The sequence below is a fragment of the Strix uralensis genome, chromosome 1 (genome assembly GCF_047716275.1).
Source record: "Strix uralensis isolate ZFMK-TIS-50842 chromosome 1, bStrUra1, whole genome shotgun sequence".
In the NCBI taxonomy this organism is placed as follows: domain Eukaryota; kingdom Metazoa; phylum Chordata; class Aves; order Strigiformes; family Strigidae; genus Strix; species Strix uralensis.
Window position 1 is genome coordinate 31,053,432 of NC_133972.1, and position 19,456 is coordinate 31,072,887.

Genomic DNA, 19,456 nt, shown 5'->3' on the forward strand with positions numbered 1-19,456 from the left:
TGACATTGTCAAAATCAAAATGATATCATTCGTGGATGATTCAATTATTGCCACTCATTTTCAGGACTGGGAAAAATGACAATAATTCATTGATGCTGCAAATATATAGTTTACGATTCATTCATTGTGTTCCTGGCTTTCAAGTGTCAAGTTGCCAATTTATTTTTTCCCAGAAAAATTTATTCTGCAAAGCTGACAACCAGTGCCTTACTGACTAGCCCTGGAGAAATACCTACTAGTATTTCCAGAACAATTGGACAAGCAGAAAAAAAAAGAATGAGTGGGGCAGTGATCTAGCAGTGATTTGCTTTTACCCTTCACACCTACTGTGACATCGTTGAGCTGTTTGATGTACACAATATGACATAGGACAACTGATTTATTTGGGAGAGGAAGATGAAGGTAAGGAGAGAGCTGCAGGTACTTTCTCTAGTGGCCTTGATTTACCAAACTCTGCAGGTGCCACCAGCTGTCTGGTTGTGCCTGGGTGCCTCAGCAGAAAGGAGGTGACCATAAATGAGCACTTGGCTTTCTCCAACAGTATGACTAGGTAATTAACATAAATAAAAATACTACTAAGAGCTCCAAATATGACAAAAACATTGCATTTTGATTCTAATCTGAAGCAGTGATGTGGTAAAATTTACTTATTGATAATTAAACTGCTTTTTATTCATGATAGAGTCACCTATGGTCCACCAAACAGTCCTCCTGGCTCTGTCCTGTCTCTGTTGCCTTCTCTCTGGTCCGGTCTTTCAGATGAGGATACGCACCAGCTCACAGCCAGATTCACCTGTGGGCTGCCCGCCTTTCATCGCCATCATTCCCAGGGATGCCATGGAGACTGAACTGGAGCTGAACATGCACCTATTACCTGTCTGAGTGGAAAAGCGCCTGGCATGTAACCAAAATCCCCTGGCACATAGCTGGGCCGTACTCACCAACAATAATGTGAGTTTGCATTTTACTGGGGGACAACTGTCTTTTGTCGCCATAGTGATCAAAAGGTTAGAAATATGTCTGCTTAAGAGAGTGTAAAGCCAATAAAATTATTTCCTTCTTTGCCATTTTAAATTAAACTTTCTGTTGTGTTTTTTCTTTTAAAGAAAGTTAGCAAAATTTCAGCTCTTGTTTTACTTGTGCTTACCCTCCCAAAATGTTTTACATGATGCTTAGCATTTGTACCTACCCCCAATCAGCATTGTGCAAATGGAGAAGATCTTTTCAGCATCAGTATTAGCTGAAACATTTCCAAACCCAACACTGGTGAGGCTGCTGAGGGTGAAATATAGGGCAGCTATATAGGCACTTCTGATTGATGGGCCTCCTAGTGTATTATTCTCATAGTAAGGAGACTCAATACGTTTTCCTAGCTCATGAAGCCAACCTGAAAAACAAAGCATAAAAAAACCTATTAAGGAATACTGACACCATGAAAACTACACGTTCTGTAAAACAGAATAATTCTAAAAAAAAAAAAAAAATTATTTAGAAGACACCATATTCTTCACACATTTCCAAGAATAAAAGAACATTAAACTGTAGGAATTTATATAGCATGCTATGAATTGTGTCTCTGGAGTATTTGTTTTATTTCTGATAAGAACTGTATTTCTGTATGGAAATCAAGTGGTTTTGAATTGCATATTACAGGTCTAATTAGATAATTCACAAAATCCATTAAGGCACTGAAAAGAAAAAATCATCACCTAATAACACTGCAGCAAGAATGCAATATCATTTTGATTCTTTCCATTAATTAATGTTTGGAAAGATTTTTGAGACTCTAAGACTAAATTGTTATAATAATTACATATTTAGAGCTTTTTACATGTTTCTTTTTACAGTAGAAAAGATTCAAATAACTAAACATAACTTACAAACCAGAATTAATTTTCAAAAGATGCTTCAGTAAGTATTTTCTAAATTGTTCATTTAATCTTTCCTTTCATTATGCTAAATGAGTCTATGTGTGCTAGAGAAAGTAGAATTAGTTACTGCCTCATAGATATTTAAAAAAACAATAACAAGCCAACAAAAAGACCCCAAAGCAACAAACCAGGGAAAAGCATGGAGTTCCTCTTTTGGAAAAGGAAAACAAACAACCTGAATGAATTGCATAAACCCAATGCTTCATAAAAATCAAGATAGGGGAAAAAAAAAGAGATAAAAATCCATTTGCATGCCCGGTTTTGCCTGTTAAGCAGTTTGCTTGGGAGACTGGGAATCTTTCCTGGATATTCAGGGAGAACTGCCAAACCAAAATATTCCTGGTAGGCAGAGTTTTACTTTAGAAACATTGGTTGGGGGTTCCCCTGTTGTAAGTTGAGACCTGACAGACTGAATCACCTCATGAAGCTTATTCTCTCTCCAGTTCAGTCAGCATCCATTTCTTCATTTTGGATGAATCCAAGTATGAACTGGGGGAAACCCCCTTGTGCAGAATATCTGCAAAATTAGGGGGCAGATTTAAAGTATCTGTCCCAAGACTTCCAATCAAGTTGGAGAAAAAGTCTGTAGGAATTTAGCACCTACAGCAGACTTGTTGACCATGGCTGCTGCCATCCTCAACTCCATACTCTCTTGCATGCTCTCCTACAGAGAAAGCTAAGCCAGGAGGGCTGGGTAATGACAGCGTAAGGTCTAGCCATGACCCTGCTGACCCTATGCAGCCTAGTGAATTTAATCAAAAGCATAAATGAAAGCGTTCTGCATTGTCATAAGATGGCTGTACTGAGTGGGCTGGTTTACCTTGCCAACAGACAAGAAAGCATATGAATATCTACTTGATTTTGCCTTGATAGAAAGTATTAATCATGAAGCTATTTTATATTTGTGGCTCCCAATTATTTAAAATGAAAGAAAAGCAAAACCAAAAAAAAAAAAAAAAAAAAAAAAAAAGCCTAACTGAAGCAATACCAGTTCTGGCAGAGAGTAGATGGAGTTTAAAAAATTCTACCTAAATCTAATGTTCATTCAATAATAAAGTTATAAAGTTCAGTGACAGTTCTTGAAAATATTCTAGTCCTATGAAGAAGTGTAAAGCTGAAACACATAAGTTATTTTAAATACTTGTATCTTATGCGTGAATGCTGAAATAATGCCTCTTAGGAGAAAATCTCTTTCCTGAGCGCATTCTAAAAGCCACTAATTCTTGGCCTCTTATTCCCATTTTTCTGCCTTTTGTTATCTGAATGAATTTCACATTCATTGTTCCTCATGGTCATATTGCATCTGACTGCAAGTTTCTCTACCTCAGTTTCAGCTATCAAACAACAACAAAAAAATATTTACCTATTGTAACTTCATATAAAACATATATGGCCTCACTTTTAGACTAATATATATTCAATGCTATCCAGAAAAGGTGGATGACTCCATTCTTTAATTGATGTTTTCTCCTTTACAACACACTTTATGTTCAAGGTTATCAAACAAAACACCCAACCCTACTGAAAAATCATTGCTTCTAAAGGATGCATTACTGCTAATAAAGGTAAAGTACAAAAAATAAATGCCTACATTGTATCAAACAATAGAAGCCCCTATAATATCTCTTAATATAATTCTACTACCAAACTACCAAATACAATATTAGCATTTTACAGTTGCTAACAAGAACTTCTGCCAGGGTACCAGTATTTGAGATGAGCTCAGCACTCTGTGCCCAGTTCCATGGCATAACTGAGGGTCAGACAAATGATCTCAATCAGCAAGATGAATGGCTTATCACTGAGCTACAACAGTAGCAGTTAGCAATTATTAGCAATTGTTAACATTTGCTAAAAAAAATGTCCACTATATAAAGAAAAACTATTAGGAAACTTTCTTTAGAGATGGACCGTGAGATTTGGAACAGAAAATGTATATCTGAGAGTGAAAACCTAATAAATATATTCCCCTGATTTGTAGATAAGGACATGTTTACAGCTTCTTATTTCTATTCTGGTTTTTAGAGATGATCCTAATCAGGACCTTTTGAAGAAATTATATAGGATGAGGTTTCAGCCAAAGTATTTAAAATGCTGCAAGATCTTCCAGATCAACTATACTTAGATTTTTGTTGACAGCACTACATCTTTTTCCATTTGGGGGTAGAGAAAATATACTGTTGGCTGTAAATACTTTCATTAGCCAATGGAAACAGTCTTGAGATAGCACGATTGACTAATGCCTTTTACTTTTTTGGTTTCTGTAGGTAACAGCTCTCAGCAGATTTTCTGGCAGACTTGAGTAATTAATTTCTGCCCTCAGGGTAGAAGAGAAAAATAAATATACCTTGTAGTCAGAAGGAGCTTCCTAGAATTTAGCCTTATGAATTCTGTCTGGTTCTGAATTAACATTATCTAGATATAGCTCTGTGACTTTGAAAACGTTTTAAAGTACCAATTAGCGTAATTAAGAGGAAGACTTTTCAATGGGAAAAAGAGCACTTAAGTAATCAAGTCCCATTGGAAAAGACAGTAGGAATTGGATATCTAGCTCCTTTAGGCTACTTTGAAAAATGCTGGAAGAATTTGTATTGAGTTTCATTTACCTGTATTTGGGAAGATCTCAAGTACCAGCATAAACATAAACAAGCATTTAAGCATCTGTAGATGTCATACTTTATAACTTAATGTAAAACACATTATCTCATCTTACTGGACAACCAGAAACTCAGTCTTCCCTCAGTCTGGTGCTCGCACTTCACTGAGCAGGCACATTGCTCCCTATAATTTGCAGATTCATTCTATGCTACTACTTAGATTTTCCTTATATGCCAGACACTTAACATACCAAAATCCTGTCTGGTGTTTCAACAAGTTAGAAAATAGTTGCATTTTCTAATGCATTAATTACCTACAGTGTTTATTCTATAAAACAGCCAAACATTTTTTTCCAGTTAAAAAGTAGACCAAAACTTTCTGGTTTACTCTGGACTACTGCATCAGGAAGTGCAAAGCAGTATGGATGAGGAGTATCTCTTAGAGCATCCCTGAATGCCTAAAAGCAGGAATGGTTCTCCAATAGACCAGTGGTGATGATGTTAGAACAGAAAGAATGGGACAAAAGCCCACCTTCTCTCAGCTGTTGTTACGTATCAAATTCAGGGACTTTAGTTACTCCCTGGGGAAATGTGAAGGTAGAAAAGCTTATCTGCTCCCGCATCGTCACCTTTTTGTGTTTAAAGAGTATTTGAACCTCATTTAGGGCCAGACCATACTCAGCTCTCTCATGCTAGTGAGCAAAGAGAGTAATCAATGTTATGCTGATAGTAGGGAAGAGAATATGTAGTTCTGGGGTAAACTAAAGGACACTGTCAACTGTGCTTTATCTATAAGGGCTATGTTTCAGGCTGACTTATGTTTTTCTGGCTTGACTAAAAAACTTTGGAGCTCTAAATGAAAGCACAAAAGATGGCAATGTCTTTATTACATGCCACATCTTCTTTATACTTCTTCAAAACCTACAACTCTACCTCATGAAATAGCAGGTGATACTAAACCATCTAAAACCACACAAAACCTACAAATACTGGAAAACAAAAGGCAAAAACTACAAAGAAATCACCAAACACTGAAAAACAACAAAAAAAAAAGTACTGAACTGGAGCATATACAGCCTTCTGATATAAATAGATTACAACTTTTAACACTGAAGTCTATGTTTTATGCCTACTAATGTGTGTTACAGTGAACAGTTTAGGGTCATCAAGGAAAAGATAAAAACTATACAAGAGAAATTAGATTCTTTGTCACTGGAATGCATTTTTAAATGAAAATCACCATGTCTCCTGATTGCTCTGTTGGCTCCCACTGCAGCAGTCCCTGGTCACTGCCGATTACTCCTCATTTCAGATATAGAGTCAGGCAGCAAGGAGCTGTAAATTTGCATGGGAAACCACTCCACCCTTTCATTGCACAGCTGCACACTTCCCTCTGCAAACGATCATCCCATATTTCCATTTTTAATGGGGGAAAACTGTTTCAAAGATCCCACTGATCTCAATGAAACCAAGATTTTAGCTTTTATCTCTCTCTACTCTATGTCCGTGAAATATTAACCTCCAAAAAATAAACCTTAGGGCAAAACAGTTGCTAAGATAGAACAAATAGGCAAATTCCCTTCTTTTCAGGTAAAACCAATTGTGATTACAGTCTCTGTGAGATACATGTCCAAATCACTTCCATCAAGTGTCCGTGTTGCTTCTTCAGAAGAGCATTTGAGGAGGGGAGAACAGAGCTAATATATAAGATAAGATGTTACCATCATTTTGTATAAGAGTATAATGAATATATTCTACCTTATCAAACCCTAATTATAATTCATTAGACAGTAAAACATTAGCTTTGCTTTTAAGACTGCTTCCAAAGAATTTTGCACAGTTACTCTCTAGTTGTTTCTGACTGATACAATGCATTCAAAATTTAGAGGTATACAAGAAGACGGAATCATTTTACTACTTCTAGTGTGCGTGACTCTGCATTATCAAATAATAGTTGCCTCTCTTCTCATGGTGATTACTCATTTAAGGTATTCAATTTCTCAAGATCCTGAAAGCCTTTTTTATCCCTGCCTAGCCAAAATGTTTTTGACATCTGAAAATTTTTCCTGCCAAATCATTTGCATTTTTTCCCCAGATTATTAATACACTAAACAGCACCATCCCTACTACTTAATCCTGTGGAACATCACTGTTACCCTTTCATTGTCACAAAACCTGACCATTTGTTTACAGGTTTGATCTATAATGGAATTTTACCTGTTATGTTAGAAGGGGCTCACAGGTACCCAAGCAGATGGTTTAAGGATTAAAGACCCCCAAGAGATGACAGGAGTAATCATAATTTGAAGCACTGCTTCTCGAGGACTGTAAATGTGGCAGACCTTATTGCACCAGGTCACAAATAAAACATGAATCAGGCTTTTCTTTCACACAGATTATAAAAAATATGTGCTAAAAATAGAAAACCACACAACCCTGAAGATGTCGTACAGCTGCAGGTTCTAGGAGTGTGAAAACACAGTTCCATCATGTATGCCCAAATGCCACAATTGCACAATAGTAAAATACAGGACATGAGTTTATGCGCTTTTCAAAATGAAGATAATAAATAAATGTTATATGTGTAAGAAGAAACCCGAGGTGCATCTATATGATGTGTCAACAAATACAGGCTACAAAAGAACAACTCTGTCTATATTTGAAGAAGAGAATTAGCTGGCATTCAAAATAAGTAAAAGTTAAGTGACAGTGCATGAAATTTAGACTAGAAAGACGTCAATATTAGTACAACAGACACAAGCATAATAGCTGCATGACAATGAAGAAGCAATAGGATTAATCTACTCCCCTTGCTCTTCATTTTGCTAACACACTTTTCTGCAAACAGTAGACACCCAAAGTTACAAAGAAAACAAATACGATAAAGGAAAGACATTAACATTTTTCTCAAGCACTGAAACTCTGCTTAAAAATATTAAAGCCATTCCCAAAATAATTTATTCTCAAAATATGTTTCTTATTTTTGCATTCTAAAGTATGGTCCTTAATGGAGTATATTCTTTATTATGATGTCTTTATTTATTTATCTTAAACTAGAAAGACACATAACACGCATATGAATGAGACTGATAGTGTGACAGAACTAGAGGAACATCTACTGCAGTCAAATCAACGTGGTCAAATTTTGTGGAGGGAAATTCTTGACATGGCATAGAAGAGAAATAGATTTAACTTGGACTATATAAACCAGCTTTATCTCAACTGCCTGCGGCTGGACTCCTTGCAAACAATGTCAATAAATGCAAAATTTTAAATGAAAAGAAAAATGGTCAAGAGTTTCAAAACCATGCCCTTCTCAGAAACAAACCTTGATGAGACGTCTCTCCAAAATTATACATGAGGATTCATGAGCAGCAAATTTTAGGATCCTTGTTGTATTAGAAATTAAGTGGACACTAGGAATGGATAGATTCAATAAAAATGCCATTTGACTTCCATTTCAGAGAAACTGGGTAGAATTTTTATTACATCTCTTCCCAAATTAACAAATGAATTAAGAAATGGGCATGAGCCAAAATCCAAGGTACAAATGTGCTCCTAATAATGCTGAGATCTGGACCATATCTTTTCATCTAGTTAATTTCTTCATTATGGATCAACTAAAAAACTCAGGATTTGACCATATGTCAGATGAAATTGTAATTCTCTGCCAGACTTTGGTAATTCTACCACTGATTTTCTAGCATCTGTAACATCATCCAGAGAAAGTTTGAACTTGGGTATAGTAAAGTCAGAAAAGAAAAAAAAAGATAAAAATTGAAGGCCCATGTATGCCCCACTGCTCCATGAAGCTTGCACACTCAAGATACATCAGCCTCTGCAGTCAAAGGCACGTAGCTGAAATTGTTACTTTCATATCTGGTTCCTTCTGAATGCGTGCCTTAAATGACGGAGTACCCTTTGCTGATACATTGACTGGTGTTCTTCTTGGACACTGATCTAGAGGAAACTGTATCTTTCTATAGATCCTTAGGGAAAGTTTTTAACTATCTAGAGACATACAGTGAAGCAGATGTTTTAAAGAATTTTAAAATCCATGGAGTTTTTCAAACTAAATGCATACTCCCTTTGGTTAGAGCATTTTTAGATACAAGCTTAACCTTTCCCAGGTTTACCAAAAATTAATTTGAAAGGTGACATCCTATGTAATTCTTTTGTAAGACTGACTAATACCCTTTGTAAATAAATTGGCTGTTGTATTTCTGATTGAATATATACTTAGAAGCTATCGTAAAAATAATTACATTTTGTAGAGCTTTAACTCATGTAACTCGACAAAGTCATAACAAGATATTGACCCATTGTGCTCACTGAAAATGAAGTTTTCATGGCGCAATAAATATTCAATGAACTAAGTAGTTTCAGTAAGGAGAGGTGCTCAATCAAGGGATTAAAAAAAGAAAAAAATCTAAAATCTAATTATAATGTTGCTGATAACAAAAACACAGCTGAGCCCACAGAAGTGCTGAAAACGTGACAATTAAGCTTTAATTATCTGACAAAACTCAACTCTAAATTGCAAGTATCCCTGCTTAGAATAAGAAAGTAAAATTTTTGTATTCTCATGGTAAAATGTCCCCTTGAAGATACTGACAAAATTCCTTTGTGGGGAGCATTTAATTTCTTGTCATCAGCAAGGTGTGGTCTGTTAAATAATTTACATTTTCATTTGGAAGGCCATAAGTGCAAGGAGAGATGCTTTTTATCCTATAGGAAGCTTGTAATCCACTCCAGTGATGGTACTATAGGTGCATGGATTATAATGTGATTTCCAAAGTCTCTATGGTTGATCACTCCTGGACATGTTCATAGCTTGTAAGTGGTAGAGCAATAGGACTGATATGAAATACTTGTAATGCTATAACTTTATTAGAAAATGATGGAATGATATATGTTAAAAAATATTTGGTTAGTCATAAGTAAGAACAGGATAGAGTTTTGCAGCTCTTCCACCTAATGCAAAATGCTACATAAACACTTCACAAAATACAGCATACATGAATTACCAACAGCTTCATACGTTTCAAGTCCCAGTTTCTAGCCAGAACCTATGTTTATGCATTAAACATTTCCAGATGAAGTCCTATCTTCTTTTGTCTGCAAAGTAAGGTTTTGCTATTTTTACTTTTTCTTCTACTAGGCTGGACAAATCCCTGAGGACCAGCCCAGACACAGTTCAAAAGTCAGAGCCCCAAATATTTCTTAAGATGGTAGATAGTTCATGTGAGTTAGCTACTTACATTTCTCCTTCACCATGTGGCAAAAAACTCTCTTTCCAGGTAAGTTATTTTATGCCTACAACTACAGTATATTCTAGTGAGAGGAAAGAAGGGAGTGATATGGGGGGAGACATGTCTTTTTGAGTGGAGCTCCAAGACAGTCTCCAAAAATCTAGCTGGTGTTCTGCATGACTGTAGAGATTCTCCAATATACCTTCTCAATAGTCTCATAGTATAACAGAATAAAGATTTCCCTTACAGTAGAGATATGTTTATTCCAAGGTAGAGACCTGACTATATTACATATAAGAACTATGTACAAGAATTTTAAGAACTAGCTCAGCAGATCTGCAAGGAACACAGTCTTTTTGATATTTTATGATAATTCTCTAAACATTTATACTTACTGTTACATAGAAGCTCCAGCGTACATGATAAGTGCACCTGCACTCCTGCAGAACTAGGTCATAAATTCCTTCAGTCTCATTTATCAGGCAGTAGGTAAATTTAGAAAAGAAATGTACTGGAAACTCTTCTCTGTGGTAGGCATATACAGCTCTTCTCAACAGTAATTTATCAGATGGCTATATTTGGATTTGTGGGAGATTTAAATCCTTGCTTTTGCCAGTCAGCAGTTCTTTTTCTCTTCCCCACATCATCGAAAGGACAAGATAGGGATATTTTCAACATCCACTTTCCATGACTTTCCATGACTGTGGCAGTCAATACTAAGAATACCCTATAAACAGCTCTAATGCCATTAATATTTTTGTAGTGAAGACAAATGCCTTCTAGATTTTTTTAAATTATCCTGGTTTGTCCCTCTCCAAAAAACCCCAACACTTTTTTTTAGGGTTCTTAAACTGAAAGAAATTAGTAACATAAGTAAATTAACTGCTTTTTTGTAATATTGTAAATGTTCATTTAATTTTTAGATTACAGGTAAAACATACAAGTCTAAACATATAACTAATTTAAGAAATAAAATTGCAAGCATATTAGAAATATATAAATCATTTGCAAATCATCCCCTTTAAGGAGATGGTCACACTGTCACTTCACAAATAGTCTCAGCATTTAACATTACTGCTCCCTAGGCAAACTGGCTGTTACTGTCTTTTTCCAGACTATCAGATTTCCTGCAGCTAAACTTGGAATTATAAATGTTAGTGCTTCTAGTCCATTCAGTACAAAGAGCATGTCTATCTATGCCCTCTTTGCTTCCCTGGGCTCCATCAGTCAGTATCCATCTGTTAGAGTTTGTCTTATCTTATATTTAGAGTGTAACACCCTTTTGGGCAAGAGCAGCCTTTTTATCCTGTGTTAATTCAGCAATGAAGACAAGAGGGTCTTGACCCATAACTAGGATCCCAAGTGCTGTTGTAATAAAATTAATGATAATGACTTTCTTTTTATGTGGTCAGCTAAAGTGTTAGAAACCTGCTTTGCATTTTTCTGTGTTTGGAGTTCAAATCATCCCAAAAAAGGGTTTGAGCTTCTACAGGTGATACATTCCTGTCTTTTTAAAGAAATAAATACCCTAGTCCATTAGCAATACAGATTAAATCAAAATAAAACCTTTATTATCAAAATATGCAAAAAAAATCCCACAAACCAAAACCTTGAAGAACATCAGTTTTAAGGTTGCTAGCAAAACTTTTGGACTGTATGTGTGCAGTATGGCATAGCTGGTAAATTAATCTCACCTCTGCCCTGATGTTCTCACCTGCTCAGGTCTCACCATCAAAAAAACTCAGGCTAAAGTCATTCAGTACTTCATTTACATCAATTTCTCAGTCCTAAGAGTAAGTATATTAACAGTCCTGAATCAGAATCTGCAAATAGTTTGTCCTGGGGGCAATAACAGTGCTAATCAGTACCTTAAAATCTCTGCAAAAGAAAGTATTATTTATTTGCAAGAGCAAGATATCAAGAGGACTATATTTCTTATAAAAGCAGTGAAATATGCTACACATATTTTCATACTGCCTGTTTAACCACCAGCGATCTGCGAGAGTGGAGCTGTTTACTTCTAGACTCCTCTGTAAGAGTTCTCTCTCCTTCTCAAAGCTGAGTAATGCAATTGGGGGTCCCTGACAGTCAATACTTTCCCCTCTCCTGCCATCTCCCCCAGTCCAGCAATCAAGACAATTTTCAGCAGCTTCTACCCATTCAAATGCAGCCTCACAACTTGGTGAAACAGGGGCAGATGCCTCAGCATATCAGCCATTTCCTTTAGTAGGTCTAATTACAAATGAAAAGGTAATTGCAGAATTGCCACAAAAACATGTTAGTTTCCATCTGACTGGCCTGCATAATCACACAGGGACATAGGACATCACATAGGACAGTATGGAGTTCAGTTCAGGTCAACATAGACTGTTGCAGTCTACATGACATGCATTTCTCCTTGTCTTCTATGCTAATAACACCTATGTTAGTTAGAGAACACTTAAGTATGCTAACCCTCACTACAATTCTCTCATTGCTTGCTCCATAGATTTCACAATATTGTCTTTTTCTTCTGCATTCTTAACTAAGGAGCCACTCACTGTGTTGCTTCCTGGACCAGGACGCTGCCCCAGTCACACAGCCATACAATAAACAATATCAACAATTTATCTGCTCTTGTCGTGTCTTAATTTCCTAGTCCTTGAATCTACAAACTAATTAATATTTTTCATCATAATTTTTTCTGTATCATTTGAATCAGGGAAGTTGAGATACAAACATATTTGGCTTTTGTGAGGGGAAAATCAACAAGAAAATCAAAAAAAAAAATCAACAATTTTACTCTAGATTTTATCTTAACATAATAGCAAACCAAGAATTTGCAATGTAATGAAGGATTGATGTAAAAAAGGAATAAAAAGTAAAGAAGAAAGCTGGTGTCTTAATGGGAAAGCACACTATGTATTTAAAGTTACAGCAGTTCTGAAATAAAACATCTGTGTTTGCAGATCTGACAGGTCTTTTTTGAAGTGCGTGACATAAGGAAATCCTAAGCATTAACATTTTTATCTATAGCTATCTTAGATCTGACAATGAAAAATTATTTAGTGTAATTAGATATAATTAGTTTTACAGAATCTGGCTTGTGTAAAACTTTATAGACTGTAGAATGCCATGACATACTCTCACAACTCCATATCGGTTTCTTTTACTGAAAGCAGTTCTAGTTAACTTTAAGCATTGTCACCTGAAAGTACAAAAGAAGCACAAATATTTTCCAAGGTATGTGAAAATGGAAGAAAGTCTGGAAAGAAGACAGTCTTGATAATTTCTCATTTTTATATGGAAATGATTTTCTATTCTATTAGCAGGAAAACCTTTCTTTTATCAAGCACCTGCTCTGTTAAAGGGCAGAGAAAAGGATAAATAAATAGAAAATAGTAATATACACAAAGGACATTTCTACTTTAAAAATGTAAGGCATGTTTGTGCTACAGAAGTAAAGAAAAGCAGTTTTAGTCATTATGGGATGTCTATGGAATGTAATATGGCATTCTAACACCCAAGGATCTCTACCTATGTGATGGGGCTGAAATGCAGTCCAATCAAATATTGAATCAGCTGCTGAAAAGATTTCAAAATATATAGCAAAGGCTTTGTGGGTTTAAACTGGATTGAGACACTGTAACTTGAACAGCCAAGCCATGAGCTTTGAAACCAGAAGCAGAAATCTCTGAGAAATCCTAACAAAACTTCCTATTACATCCATGTGTAAGAAACACTGATGTTTTAGCAAACTGGTACAAAGCTCTCCAAGGAGGGTAGTGTAACCCTAGAACAAGCTACCCAAAGAGATGGAAGCCTCTCCAGCCTTGCTAGTTTTCAGGACTTGGAGGGAGCAAGCTGTGTCTGACATGATTTAGTACTGATGATAGTCCTTGCTTCAGCTAGTTGACTGGACTAAATAAACCCCAGAGGTTCTTTCCAGCCAACATTTCTACAATTCAAAGTATAGCCGTTAAGGGTTAAAGACTCTGATGTAATTTCTAATTGACTGAGCAAGGCTTTCACGCACATTTGCACCTTTCAATAAATTATACTCTATGGTATTCCTATTACAGAAGCCATGTGGAAAGATCATGGTGTTTTACCTCTTAGAAGTACTCCCTTTTATTGGGTGTATACTGAGCAGATTTTCCCCCTACGTTGTGGTACTAAGAATTTCTATTACGGCTGTAGAAATTGGTCCAGATACAGCTTTTCCACTGAGATAAAAACTGCTTTGTGGAATTAATGAACAATATGTAGGTAATCTGTGGTTAGACACAGCAGGACACTTTCAACTTTGTCAAATCTCAGGGGCTTCATCCACACACCAGATTTTTACTTTTCACTTAAAAATTGTCCAAAATTTTTGTCCTAGGTACAAAATCTTGGAAATGTATTAATAACTACATAAAAATCTCAGACTCCCTTTAATAAGGTACTTTCATCCCTATTTTTTTGGGGCTGTAAATCCAATGGGGTATCTCAGTCCTGGGGTATTTTATGATTGCTAGAACGGTTCAATCAGAAGGCAAAGTACAGTGTATAAAGGAAAATATATTTTAATCAAGAAACTAAGCCTGTAGAAAAGAACAGCAGGAAAGAATGGCAGAATAAAACCTACTAAGGCCCAAAGTAGCTGAAATACAAATCAATGTTAAACTAAAAGCAAGGGAAATATTTCAGTTCAGTTCAAGAAATGACACTTTGGTTTGGCACAGCTCCATCATAAAAATAGTGTTTTGGATTCTCAAATACAAAATTTAATGATTTCCACAAAATTAATTTCTATAGATATTCTAAAATTTAAATTTATATTTTAAATCCTGACAAGGTCTGGTATACACAGGTCTGAAGTGAGGGATGTTTATAAAGAAAACCTTTCCTAGAAAGTATGTTTTACATATAAAGCAAGCAGAAAAATAGGGCCAGATTTTCACACAAGCATTTACAAGACCTTCATTTGTAAGTGTAGGTCTTTACCACGTGCCGACATGTTTCCACACACACTTCCAGCCCATGTCTAGGTGATTACAGCTGTGTATATAAAACCTCCTTGCAACAGTTCAATTTCTCTGTGTCTATTCTAACAGACTGACAAACAAGTAGAAAAACTACGTGCCTCTGCTTGTATTGTACTAAAAATTGTGCATAATGGATCATCTGCAAATAGGATTTCCTCTTCAAAAACTAGGAGAACTTTCCCTCCTCAATTATACTTATGCAAAAGTGTAACCCGATCAGATAAAAGAAAAATTTTTCTTTCATAAATATTTCACACTACAAGCTTCTCCAAACTGGGCCTCATATATAGTATTCTACACCAGAATTGTTTTAACCATTCAGGTAAGGTATTCAGCAGACTTTAAAGAAATATTTTTGGTGGTTTTGAAACAAATAAGCACATTTATTCACTACAATTTCTTCATGATTTTAGTGAATTTATCTATTTTGGTTCTTATAAGGCTGGAAATTTTGTACCTCAAACATTAATGTGTGGAAAAAGTACACATTGTGTATACAATAAAAGCATTACTTTTACTGAGGGATAAAACTCAAGAGGATTCAAAAACATTGAAAATACTGAGAAGCATTCTAGTGTAAGGCATTCTCCTGGGGTTTAAAATTTCTGTTTCAACTGCCTTAGAATACTTCATCGCTGTGAAATGCTTCACTGTTGCAGTACCTCCTTGTCTTTTTCAAAGGATATACAATGTAACAAGTGCAGTTTGTAATTATGTTTTGGAAAGTTTCATAGTTCAAAGTAATTGTCTTATTTTGGTCATTTATTTTATTTTTATTTATTATTCATGTATGACAGGCCAGGGGCTAATTATTTAATGTAAGTGCTGCAAGATTTTAACGCTTAGTGATATGGTGTAGTTGAGAATGATCAGTGTTAGGTTAATGGTTGGACTAGATGATCTTCAAGGTCTTTTCCAACCCAGATGATTCTGTGATTCTGTGAAGAAAGAATCCAAACTAGTTGACTGAGTCTTTAAAATACTGATGTCCCTAAATGCTTCATAAGAGTGGTAATCATAAACCATTTCCTTCATATATTAACTAGAAATTATTTTTCAGCCAGATTAATTCACTTCCCCTCTCCCAGATATCCAGAATAGACAGGTGAGTATATGGGAGTGTACGTTCTACATAACACTGGACCTTCAATACAGACACCCCAGGTCAACAAAGCATTATAATTCATTTTACTAGTTTGAAGATGTCAGCACTCATGTGTGACATAACTGTATTTTTTTAGTTCTTTTTCTTAGAGTTGTCTCTTAAAAACCAGAAAGAACCATAGTTCCAAAGTAACTGGTTTTGTTATTACCAGTGGCAAAAAATTAAGAAAGCTGATAATCAAAGACATAAAGTAGACTGAAAGAGAGATTAAAATCAAACATTCAGGTACAGAGATGACAGATTGAAATGAACAACTGATCATGGCTAGTGAATGATGTGCTGTGCAATTTAGTGAGCATGAAGTTCTTTCCTCCCCTGCAAGGATTCATAAATTTGCACATGCCAGTTCTAACCTGATGGATGTGTGCATTTGGAGCGGTGAAACTAAACTAATATTTTGTAGTAGAACATAGTTTTCTTGGCCAAGAGCCTTGGAAATTTACAAGTACTCTTTCTGGCAGTGAAGAGGATCCACTTAGTTCTACCAGTGCAACAAACAAACTGAACTGCTGTTTCCACCCTCAACAGAGGTGATGAGAATGGACCAGGTTGTGCTGAGGATCTGGGCTGAACCTTGCCGCCTAACTGGCAACACCAGATCAGGTGTCAACTGAAGACTTTCCCAAAACCCCATGAGTAGTTCATTACTATGAGCTCTTATTAGGCTGAACACTTGTTGAAATTACTAGAAGCTGTTTTCTCATAGGTCCAGACTCAGACTCCAAAGGGTAGGTCTGGAATCCAGAAGTATGTACTTGTACCTGCATGCACTGACCATGTACATGACCTGGGTTCAAAACTTGATCATTCCTTAGCATTATAATTTTGCCCCATGTGTTTTGTTAACTGATCTACCTGACAGCCCCAGTACCTGGAGATCTGTGATCATACAAAATCTCAGCTTTCATAACTTCTTAAAATTATGTTCCTGGTTGTCAATGTTGCTAAGAATATGTTGAAAATAGGAATCTCAGAGGGTTCAAAAGCAGACTGACAAATACACATTTTAAAAATCTCATTTTTTTTATACTTCTTTTCGTTCTGTTTTTTGAATGCTTGGATTTGGTAAAAACTGCTCATGTCACATTCAAAACCAAATTTATTAATTCTCTAGCAGAAGCAAATGTTGTACAGAGACAGACTTGGGATGATCTGGGATCATTAGTAATTAAGAGAATTCATATATGAAAAAGAAAAATAAAATCCAAGCCTCTATCTCAAATTTGATACCACCTCTTTTGGCACATCTAGCCATTTAAGTCATTAAACTGCTTTGCAAAAACTTCACAATACCTAAATATTTACCTGCTTCTACAACACATTATGAGGATTAATGTAATATGAAATTATTAAGAGTTAACTAATTATTGCTTTAACAAATTAGATATTATATTAACCAAGAACGGGAGTAATGACACTGATTTTTCCAATATGACTTCTACTGTTACTTACTCCATGGTTATGCTGGGTCCAAGAGCACCAGAAACTTGTGTTTGTTCACTAACATACATTATTTGAGGAAGAACTAGCAGATACACATACCTAAAAATAGTCTTTTTCCCAAAAAGAGGATAGCCGGAGTTTTAACCTGAATAAATGTACTAATGCCACAAGTATCTGTTGTCAAGGATATATATACTTAAATCTGCAACTTCAGAATTCCTGGCAGAATTGCTCAAGACCTTAAGAAAACTAACAAAGACTGCCTTAGGTTTCTTAGCATAAACTTGGAAAAACCTTCCTGGCACCGAAAACTTTCCAAGCTGTTGAAACTCAAGAGAATTACATTGTCAAGAGGGCAATGACTCTACATGGATATTGCAGCTTGATGCTGACTTACAAAACTCTGACAAGACCGAAGCTACCAGAGGGCCACAGAGGACTTAGACAGAATTTAGGAAACCAAGCTCAAGAGTCTAACCTAAAGTTTGCATCTAAGTCATTAGACACCTTCATTTGGATAGTATGTATCAGCCAACTTCTGCATCAGGCCAGAAATGCTACCATCTTTGCATAATTAAGACACACAGAGCATCTATCCTATCTGCACCCCATGGGGATCCTTCAGTCACCTTGCCCCTTCATCTAAATCCCCTGAAGGACTCAATAGGGAAGGTAGTTGTGAACTCTTGTTCTTCCTCTCTCACCCATCACTGCATAGCTCTAGGAAATTTAATTGCAAAAGAGTATGTGGATTGTCATTACACCTATTACCTCACTGGTAAAAAGAAACATGAAAGACTTTGTACCTCTGTTCTTCTCATCCTTGAAGAGTCCAAGACTTCATCTCTAATTTCACCTGGACACTGGAGACTCTGAGTGGAGACTCAGGCATTGGTCATTCCTCTGTTGAAATCACATCAATTTGGGAAGAAAAAAAACCAACTAGGACTCAGGGAAGAGAGCTGCCCAGGAAAAATGCTGTGTGAAGTAACCCATATATCAGGATATGGTGCTCTCTTAAATAGATTTGCCTTGTACCCGTATCTTCCATGTTTTAGACACAAGTTCCAGTGCCTGAACCCCATGCTGAAGAAAAGTGAAATTCAGTAACAATGCCTCTCCCTCCTTCTGTGGCCAAAAGAAATCAGCAGTCTCTTGTTTTGTTTTTCACCAGAACAACATACTTCATATCTGTGCTCTGGATGGAGACAAACCCCAAGCTGCTTGCGCAGACTCAGAGGAGTGCATAAACTTCTGCAGAAAGGGGCAATCCTTACTGGCACAGGTACAAACACAGGTAAACTTTCAGAAAACTAAACACTGCTAGATTTACCAGTTTGGATCAACACTATTGGAGGGATTCCTATGTTAAATTCCATTATGTGAAACATACATGTTCTTCGGTACCTGGAAAAGGACTTATAACTTCCCTGCAGCCCAACATAAGGCATACAAAACTTGAGTGAAAGGCCCTGAAGGCAAAAGCCTATTTTCAGCATTTCCTACTGGTTCCACCCAGGTGTTATGCAGAACCTCATTCTGCACCTAAATCTGCCACCCATTGCCTTGAGAGTTAATTCAGGGTATAAATCCTTCACTGCGAGCCAGGCATCCAAGTCCCATTAAAGGCTCTGACTGCAAGCGTGTGATAAACAAAGTGTGTGTGTGTGTGTGTGAAGTTTTCTATTGCCATGTATGTGAAAGTACAGTGGTTCAGTCATGACTGAGTTCTTCACAGAATCACAGAATTGACTAGGTTGGAAAAGACCTTGAAGATCATCCAGTCCAACCATCAACCCAACATTAACAGTTGCCAACTACACCATATCCCTCAACGCTATGTCGACTCTACTCTTAAACACCTCCAGGGATGGGGACTCCACCACCTCCCTGGACAGCCCATTCCAACACTTAACAACATGTTCTGTAAAGAAATGCTTCCTAATATCCAGTCTAAACCTTCCCTGGCGCAACTTGAGGCCATTCCCTCTCGTTCTATCACTTTTTACTTGGTTAAAGAGACTCATCCCCAGTTCTCTGCAACCTCCTTTCAGGTAGT

At 36.4% G+C, this 19,456-nt stretch overlaps 1 protein-coding gene and 1 long non-coding RNA gene across 3 annotated transcripts in view; one reads left to right on the forward strand and one right to left on the reverse strand.

Moving 5' to 3' along the window:
• LOC141940439 (uncharacterized) overlaps positions 1–781 on the forward strand; it is a 36,200-nt gene extending 35,419 nt beyond the window's left edge. Inside the window, exon 5 of the long non-coding RNA XR_012627988.1 lies at positions 683–781. This is a non-coding gene — a long non-coding RNA (uncharacterized LOC141940439). The remainder of the gene's footprint in view (positions 1–682) is intronic.
• The window catches only part of KCNH8 (potassium voltage-gated channel subfamily H member 8), a 193,585-nt gene that overhangs the window by 46,331 nt on the left and 127,798 nt on the right, over positions 1–19,456 (reverse strand). For both annotated transcript variants that reach the window (XM_074861308.1, XM_074861298.1), the window contains one exon: positions 1,190–1,387. In XM_074861308.1, the coding sequence (XP_074717409.1) occupies positions 1,190–1,387 (198 nt within the window). The remainder of the gene's footprint in view (positions 1–1,189; positions 1,388–19,456) is intronic.